Source organism: Podarcis raffonei, chromosome 1, assembly GCF_027172205.1.
Source record: "Podarcis raffonei isolate rPodRaf1 chromosome 1, rPodRaf1.pri, whole genome shotgun sequence".
NCBI lineage: Eukaryota > Metazoa > Chordata > Lepidosauria > Squamata > Lacertidae > Podarcis > Podarcis raffonei.
Genome location: NC_070602.1, coordinates 1,706,625 through 1,715,967, shown reverse-complemented (window position 1 = coordinate 1,715,967; position 9,343 = coordinate 1,706,625). Strand labels below are relative to the sequence as shown.

Here is a 9,343-nt window from a genome sequence, read left to right as displayed (position 1 = left end):
GGGTGAAGGATTAGGGGAGCTGGTCGATGGCTGGCATCAGTGAGTCATTGCTATTAATTTATTTACTACATTTATATGCCACCTTTTGCGCCAAGGAGCTCCAGGTGGCATCAAGGATTTCCAGGGGTACACATTATCACATTTATTGTGGCCCTCTGGGCCACCACCACATAAGGAAGTGTCTAGTGATGGACACTGGGCAAGAGAAATCCTAATGTCTTGCCCATGTTAATGGGTTTGCAGTCTGCAGGTGACAGACTCCTGCAGATTTATCAGGAGCTCTGTGCCCCACAGTGTAGTAATGGGGCGTCTAGTGTCATGACCCCTACCCTTTGGAACTCCTCCCCTTGAATATTGGGCAGGAGCCATCTTTATTTTCTTTGGCACCCATCCTCTTAACATAAGAATGTAAGAAGAGCCTTCTGGATCAGGCCCATGGCCCAAATGTTAAAGACAGTAGGGAAGGATATACAGTGGTGCCTCTGGTTGGGAACAGGATCCATTCCGGAGCCGTGTTTCTCAACTGAGCAGAACGCAACCCGCCGTCTGCATGTCTGTGCATGCGCGGGTCGTGATTCGTCGCTTCTGCGCATGACGTCATTTTGAGCGACTGCACGTGCACAGGCGGCGAAACCCAGAAGTAACCCTTTCCGGTACTTCCAGGTCGCCGCGGGACACAACCTGAAAAGATTTAACCGGAAGCAAATGTAACAAGAGGTATGATTTTACTGAATAAGTATTATCCTTCCTTCACTCACACTAGTAAGTGATGTTGTGGTAGTGGCCCAAAGGACCACAATAAATGTGATAATCTGTACCCCTGGAAATCCTTGAGTGCGCTTCTAATAGAGAAGTTATGGTAACCTGTTGCTTTATGAAACTGATGATTTTGCAAGTTGCAGGCCCTCCCCCCCCCCCCACGCATTGGGGCAGAAATACAGCTAATATGTGAACCACAAAGATTCAGCTCAAAGCTAGAACATAAGTTGCTACATGGTGCAAATGGCTATAAAGTGGAACCTCTACTTACGGACATAAACAATTCCGGATGTCCGTCCGTAAATCGATCCGGGTTGCTGGTAGAAGCGCCGTTGTGCGAAGGCACATTCGGCAGCAGTCCGCTTCTGCGTGTGTGCAGACAGCGGCAGCCATTTCTGCGCATACGCAAATGGCAGAAGCCGCTTCTATGTGTGCATGAATCAGGGCAAACCTTGTATTTACTTCCTGGTTTGCCGTGGTCGCAACTTGGATCAGGCCCAAGTAGAGGCGGTCGTAAGTAGAGGTTCTACTGTACGTAGCACAGGTTCCCAACATGCATACTAACACAATGTAACAGAATATGGTGGGAATCAGCAGAAATTGCTAGTGCTTATTGCGCATGTGTATTAATCATGAAATGAGGTAATGATATAGAACAACTCCAAGTGATTTAGTGATTTAAAAAATCGCATATAAAATCAATTCAGACAACAATGATAAACTACTATTCCCATTTTTACAAATGAGAAAACTGACCGTGATCTAAGGATCTAGAAGCTTAGGTCTCAGGATTAAAATACAAGAGGTTTCTCATTAAATTGCACTTGTTGTCACCTCAGGATAATGGCTCCAATGCCATTTACAAACTTTCCAAGTGTATGGTTCTATCTGAAGCCCTCTTTGGGTCCTGCTTGTTGTTAAATAAAAGGACAGATGGAGCAGAATAATAACTGATGTCATAGATATATGGAAACCAAGTTCTGAAGCTTCTAGAACAACATGGTAGTTATTAGCAACGGAAAGGAAGGAACACATTGGAGGAAGGCAGCCACACTCAGAATGAAGCACTAAGTCACAGGGCTTTTAAATATAAGAGCCATGAATCCATCTGGGCCTCAGAATAGCTTTTGTAAAGAGCAGCCCTGAATAAAGAACAGAAGCAGGAAGGAAAAGAGCATCATACTGGAGTAGTTAACAGACACCTTGGGAAACTCCAGAAGTCCTGCTCTGGAGACTGAACAACCTAGCATAGCCATATGCAGATGGGAGTAGAATGGATGAGCCTGAGGAAACTCTTGAGAGCAGTGACGCAAATGAAGGTGGGCTAGATACTGAAGAACAGGGAGATAATGATGGAATCAAGGAGGAAATCAAGGAGGAAACTGTTGAAATTAATGAAGAAGATGCACATGAAATCAATGAGGAAAAGAAAGAAAGTGATGAAATCAAAGATAGTGAGGAGGAGAAACATAATGATGAAATCGAAGAGTTGACACCACACCAGGAAAGTGGAGATAACGGCCTAGCAATGGACCAAGATGTCCCAAAGACAACAAGTTCTGATAAAGGTGAGGTGGAGCGACCTGAGAGCAAAATCAGCATTATTCAGCATAAGGAACTGATAGAGGAAAACCAGCAGCCTGACTTGCCTCCTGGCAGCGTAAGTGCTAGCATGTCATCTCTCAAAAAGGAACTTGGTCATGACTCCCGTCGTGGCAGCCAGCATAGCCAGCACCTCCCGGGCCATGAATCCCGCCGAGGCAGTCAAAGTCAACCTTTAATAGGCCAGGAATCCAGGCATAGCCAGCAGCAACCAGGACACGAATCTCGCCGAGGTAGTCAACCAGCTGGAGCCCAGGAATCCAGGCATAGCCAGAAGCTCCCAGGACATGAATCCCACCGCGGAAGTCAACAGCTCACAGGCCAGGAATCCCGGCATAGCCAGAAGCTTCCGGGACATGAATCCCACCATGGAAGTCAACAGCTCACAGGCCAGGAATCCCGGCATAGCCAGAAGCTTCCGGGACATGAATCCCACCGCGGAAGTCAACAGCTCACAGGCCAGGAATCCCGGCATAGCCAGAAGCTCCCGGGACATGAATCCCACCGCGGAAGTCAACAGCTCACAGGCCAGGAATCCCGGCATAGCCAGAAGCTTCCAGGACATGAATCCCACCGCGGAAGTCAACAGCTCACAGGCCAGGAATCCCGGCATAGCCAACAGCTTCCAGGACATGAATCCCGCCGAGGCAGTCATCAATCCATTAGCCACCAGGTCCTACAAAGCCATAGACCTTCCACAACACAACCTATAAATGAAGTTGAAACCAAGGAGGACATGACATGGATTAGCCAAAGGACAGGGAAAGTTATGAAATGTGAAAGCCAGCAGACCAGTAGAATTTGGGAGCACAAGCCACTCTCTGAAATTCTGCAACCTCTTGGCTACCCGAAAAGTGTAGAGAAAGCAGCAGGAAAACCACCTGCAGTGGCTCGTGTCAGCAGCCAAGAGTCAAAGCAGCAACAACCGACAGAGGATGGGTCTTGGATCAGCAAAAAAACAGGGAAGTTATTGAAATGCACAGGTCAGCAGACAAGTAAAATCTGGGAGCGAAAGCCTCTGGCAGAAGTTCTTCGTCTTTCTCGCCAACCAGATGCAGATAGTGATGCTGGAGAAAAAGTGAAAACTGCCGAAGAAGTGATTGTTGCTCCCAAAGATTCGGAAGCTAAACCAGTAGAAGTGGCAGAGGCTCGCCTCAGCAGCCATGAAGTTCAGGAATCCCAGCAAGGTGATCAAGAGGTGGAAGGAAAGGAATCACAGGTGGAAGGAAAGAGAAAAGCTTCTACTAAAATGTCCGTAGACAAAACACTGCAGACCGATAGCAAAATAAGCGTTTTTAGACATAAAGAACTGATGCATAAAAATGAACAGACAGACTTTCCTCCTGACACTTTACCCAGCAGTAGAACCTCTCTCAAAAACCAGCATGAATCCTGGCATAGTAATCAACAAGCAGAAGGACAGGGATCAAGACGTGGTAGTCAACAGGTAGAAGGCAAGAAGTCACAGCTGGAGAGTCAACAACCAGAAGGGCAGGAATTGACGGCTGAAAGCCAGCAACCAGATGCTCAAGGATCTCAACATGAAAGCCAACAGCTAACTGGACAGGAATCTCGGAGAGGCAGCCAACAGCCACAACAGCCAGATGAGAACAAGCCAGCACAACTTGAAAAGGAGCAAGTGCAGCCAGAGGACCATCAGAAACTTCCTGAAGAGGAAACATTCTACCTGGACAGAAAAACTGGTGTAGAAGTCAGATCTGCAAGTCAACAGACCAGCGAGAGTTTGTTCATAGACTACCTAACAAAAATATATGGCCCTCGATATGGTGAGGCTCCTCTTCCAGTAGGTGATCAACCAAAGGCTAAAGAGGATCAGCCCCCAGAGAGTGATGAAATCCAGGGGGAAGTTAAGGTAGAGGAGGAAGAAAAACAAGAACCAGTCCCTGATGGGGGTGATGAAGCAGAGGCAGAAGTACAGCAGCCTCCCCAACCAGAGGCCCAAGAGCCCCAAGATACCGAGTTGCAAACAGGTGGGCAACAGGCAGAGGGTCCCGGGTCCCAGAAAGAGAGCCAACAGGCAGATGGTCCCGGGTCCCGGAGAGAGAGCCAACAGGCAGAGGGCCCCGGGTCCCAGAAAGAGAGCCAACAGGCAGATGGTCCCGGGTCCCGGAGAGAGAGCCAACAGGCAGAAGGGCCAGGGTCCCGAAGAGAGAGCCAACAGGCAGAAGGGCCAGGGTCCCGGAGAGAGAGCCAACAGGCAGAAGGGCCAGGGTCCCGGAGAGAGAGCCAACAGGCAGAAGGGCCAGTGTCCAGGAAAGAGAGCCAACAGGCAGAAGGGCCAGGGTCCCGGAGAGAGAGCCAACAGGCAGAAGGGCCAGTGTCCAGGAAAGAGAGCCAACAGGAGGAGATGCCAGGGTCCCCAAAAGATAACCAAGATGAGGAGATGCCAGGGTTCCCAAAAGAGAGCCAACAGGAGGAGATCCCAGGGTCCCGCAAAGACAGCCAACAGGTGGAGATGCCAGGGTCTCGGAAAGAGAGCCAACAGGTGGAGATGCCAGGGTCCCGGAAAGAGAGCCAACAGGTGGAGATGCCAGGGTCCCGCAAAGAAAGCCAACAGGTGGAGATGCCAGGGTCTCGGAAAGAGAGCCAACAGGTGGAGATGCCAGGGTCCCGCAAAGACAGCCAACAGGTGGAGATGCCAGGGTCCCGCAAAGACAGCCAACAGGTGGAGATGCCAGGGTCTCGGAAAGACAGCCAACAGGTGGAGATGCCAGGGTCCCGGAAAGAGAGCCAACAGGTGGAGATGCCAGGGTCCCGGAAAGACAGCCAACAGGTGGAGATGCCAGGGTCCCGCAAAGAGAGCCAACAGGTGGAGATGCCAGGGTCTCGGAAAGACAGCCAACAGGTGGAGATGCCAGGGTCCCGGAAAGAGAGCCAACAGGTGGAGATGCCAGGGTCCCGGAAAGACAGCCAACAGGTGGAGATGCCAGGGTCCCGCAAAGAGAGCCAGCTATTTGCACAGCATGAATCTCCACTACATACGCACCTATCTGTGGGTGAAATAACTGAACAACCAGGTCCCTCCGAAAGCCAAGGAACGCTAGGGAGCATTGTGTCATTTACCGAAGGGGAGGATGTAGCTCTGCAGACGTACAGCATAGTTTCTCTCCCGGACGGAATTTGGCTGAACAGGAAGACAGGCAAGTTTTTGGTAAGCCACGGTCAGCAGACAACAGTCACTTCACTTTCAGCCCTGAATCAAATAGCACTGGAAGAGGCCGCAATTGCTTCAAAGCCATCTGGACTTGGCGCTGGCGGCGAGGGAGTGGTGGCCAAGGCCTTGGAAGTGCATCAGGACAGTGCTACAGCTGAAGCAAAGCCTGAAGAAGACCAGCCGCCACCTTTAAGCCAGGAATCCCGCCGTGCTAGTCAGCAGTCGAGGCACAGCCAAGGATCCCGCCGTGGCAGCCAGATTCCTTTGGAGCAAGAACCCAGTCCTGTCAACCAGCCAACTTCTGATGACCAGAAGGAAGAGGGGCTCCAGGAAGCGAAGGATGCTGAGGGAGAGCTGAGCCATCGCTTGAGTGAAGCAGCCCTGGAGAGCATAGCAGCAGCAGCCGCGGATGGAGAGGACAACGTATCTCAGCGGACTTACAGTTCCATTTCTCTAGCGAAAGGATCCTTTGTCAACAAAAGAACAGGCAGGTCGCTGGTATCTCAGCAACTGCAGACTGAAGAGTCTTCATTTCATAACACTGGAGAAGCAGTGGAAGAACCCCAGGACGGTGACCAAGTACCTGAAGAAGACCAGGTTGAAAATCCTGAGCCGAGTGAACCTGAGAACCCCGGGGAATAGCAGGTGCAACAGCGGGAAAGAGAAGAAGGTCCTTATATGAGCAGACAGTTAGTCGATGGCTAAGGCCCAGCTTACCCTGTGAGTCATGACCTGTTCTTGGAATCGTAGAGACCTGAGTGGCAGAGCCACCTGTATCCCCAAGAGATATCCCCAGGAGTCACCATGTCCTGTTTTCCGAACAGAAGGCACAGTGGCTAGCAAGGGGAAGCAAAGTTCCTGGGAGCATGGTGGGCCTCTTTCGTCAGAAAAGAAAAGCCTTAGGCTGAAAGAAGCAGAATAAAAAACAAACATGGGAAATGTGTACCTTCCTTTGTCTTTCAACGTATGCAAAATTCTTGTCCTTTCGGTTAATTTTTTAACATACCCAGGAAGCTCTTAAGAGGCAGGGGCTTTCAGCTGAGGAAGAAATGCAGCACGACCACATCATGGGCACATTTAACTCATGCAGTTTTGACTTTATGGGGTTGAAGGGCGGCTGGTTGAAATCTTGCAAGGTTTCCTGGTGAAATTTTCAAAAACAAGAAATTCAGTAATAAGCAATCGAGGTTCTTGATAATTGTAACACACTCTACGCGGGGCTGCCCTTGAAGCTGACCCAGAAACTCCAGCGGGTGCAGAATGCCGCGGCGAGACTCCTTATGGGGTCCTTGCTGTGGGATCACATTCATCCAGTGCTTTACCAACTGCACTGGCTCCCGGTGGAGTACAGGGTCAGGTTTAAGGTGCTGGTTTTGACCTTTAAAGCCCTACGCAGCCTAGGACCATAGCTGTCAACCATCCCTTATTTGGCAGGAAAGTCCCTTATCCCAGCGCTGTGTCCCACTGCTGTCCCTTATTGATGATGTCCCTTAAATTTCCCGGGTTCACAGCTCCAACTGTGTTGCTTGGCTGCGTTGCTCACCCAATAAGGAGTCTAAGAACGACTGGGGGGTGGAGCTTGCATGCCTTGTGCCGATCAAATTGGCCGCGTTGCCTGGGGACTCCTTTGCTCAGCGCTTCCCAGCGGAGAGATGACGGTGGTTTTCCTTGCTGCATCCCCTTTGCCAGGTTGCTGCGCTGTGGGAACCACCGCTTGAGGCTTCGTTTGGCTGCTGGCTGGGCTTTCTGCCTTTGGCTTGGAGGGGCTCAGAAGTTGAACATACCTGTGCTCTGAAAATCCCTTATTTTGGCTGTGGATCCCTTATTTTCGAGGCTGCTGATCCCTTATTTTCAAATCTGTAAGTTGACAGCTATGCCTAGGACCCTCGTACCTATGGGACCGCCTCTCCTGATCTGCCCCGCAAATAAGGTCCACAAATAACAACACTTTGGAAGTCCCAAGTCGCAAGATTAGTCTCAACTAGGGCCAGGGCCTTTTCAGTACTGGCCCCAACTTGGAGGAACGCTCCGTCACAAGAGACCAGGGCCCTGCAGGACTTGATATCTTTCCTCAGGGCCTGCAAGACAGAGCTGTTCCGCCTGGCCTTTGGTTTGGACTCAGTCTCATCCTTATGTTTCCCTCCCCTTATGGTCTTGATCTATGGGCTACTTTTAAAATGAGGCTGCATTTTAAATTGCATTTTAACCTGTATTTTAAATTGGTTCCCCCCCCCCATTATGTTTTTACTGTGATTTTATTGGTGTTTGTCGCCCTGAGCCCGGCTCTGGCCAGGGAGGGCGGGGTATAAATTATTATTATTATTATTACTATTATTATTATTATTATTATTATTATTATTATTATTATTACAGTAGGCCCTCCAAGTGTTCCTGCTTTCCAAGGACAGTCCCAGATTTACAGAAGCCATCCCGGTTTCTGATTTGATCCCAAAATGTCCCGCTTTTCCTTATGATATCCCTATTTTCATCGGGGCAACCCAGTTATGTGGGCAGGGTATAAACAATAAATTTACTCCTCCTACTACTATAGAACAGGATGTCCCTATTTTCATCAGAGAAATGTTGGAGGGTGTGTTACAATACTGCATCCGAAATAAGCTCTGGCCCACCCTATGCCATACATCTCCATAACCAAAGGATTCTCTCTTTTGAGAACCACAAAAAACACCCACAATAGAAATGATTGGCTTTGTGCAGCAATCCATGTTCGATGACCACAGGTGACAATGACAAATCTGGAACTGAGGCTGGGCACTCCGCCCTTTGGGTCCCTTCCAGCCCTATAAGTTTATTATTCTGTGAAATAGCTACAGTGTGCACAAGAAAAGAAATAGCATCGTTTTGGTGATTTTAGTTCGGTTTTAGAACGTGTCTACTGGGGACCAAATAATGGGCGAAATTTTCGGATGAGGGAACCGATTAACAGTAAATTGTTTGGAAATTTTAGGATAGTATTCAGTTATCTCATCCTGTCAGTGCAAGGATTTCTGCTGATGTACTGGGACTTTTGCCCCTCTGCTCCCACACCCCACCTTCCCCAAATCTGCTCCAAGGGGATTATTATTATTATTATTATTATTATTATTATTATTATTATTATGTGGGAGGCACAGAGGAGACCATTCCACTGTGCAACTAGAAATCCTACCACTGACAGAATGTCCACTCAACGCTTTGTTGGATCCTGCCCTTGGCATCAGCCGACCTTGTTTTGGTGACTTTGAACAGGACAAAGATGATAAATTCTTAATGGATATTATGAGGAGCAAAGCATTAAATATAAATGGAACAAGGTGGTTGGACTGTCAAATGTTTTGCAAACGGACAGTGACTAATTCGGGAAAAGGCGCTAAGGAGTTTGTGGCAGAGGCTGAGAAAGGGACTTCATAAGCAGGGCAAATGCAGCTGTTATATAACGACTAAGAAAATAAGCCCTAGTTAAACATGTGATTGTTTATTTTTTTCAGTTGACTAATGAATCTGGAACTTGATTGTGGCTCGGTAAATTCTTGAGGTCTTAACTCAGGAACAAAGAGAAAATGGGGCTTTTGGTTAGAGAAAAATAGGTTAGTCACTGAGCAAGTGTAGATCTTTTTACTCGGCAACTCCAGAAATGTTTTAAAAACATGACACGATGTGAGATTTTGGCCAGAATAATATTTGACTACACAGCCTTGAAACCTGCAGTTTACATGGTAGAGAAGATGGGGAACACACAAATCAGAGGTGGTTCAGGATTTATTTGTGAATTAACTTAAAAGAAAAATAAAACAATTTTTGTACTGA

General features: G+C 48.5%; 1 protein-coding gene across 2 annotated transcripts; it reads left to right on the top strand.

Annotated features, from left to right (window-relative positions):
* Positions 1-1,664: 1,664 nt before the first annotated feature.
* On the top strand, positions 1,665-6,475 carry LOC128410339 (retinitis pigmentosa 1-like 1 protein). 2 transcript variants are annotated; one of them, XM_053381590.1, is made up of 2 exons: positions 1,665-5,047; positions 5,084-6,475. In XM_053381590.1, the coding sequence occupies exons 1-2, from the start codon at positions 2,033-2,035 to the stop codon at positions 6,176-6,178; spliced, it is 4,110 nt and encodes a 1,369-aa protein (XP_053237565.1). In that variant the 5' UTR covers positions 1,665-2,032; the 3' UTR covers positions 6,179-6,475. The 2 variants fall into 2 exon arrangements, with proteins under 2 accessions (XP_053237565.1, XP_053237486.1); XM_053381511.1 differs by having other exon boundaries at positions 1,665-5,191; positions 5,228-6,475.
* The last annotated feature ends 2,868 nt before the right edge of the window (positions 6,476-9,343 follow it).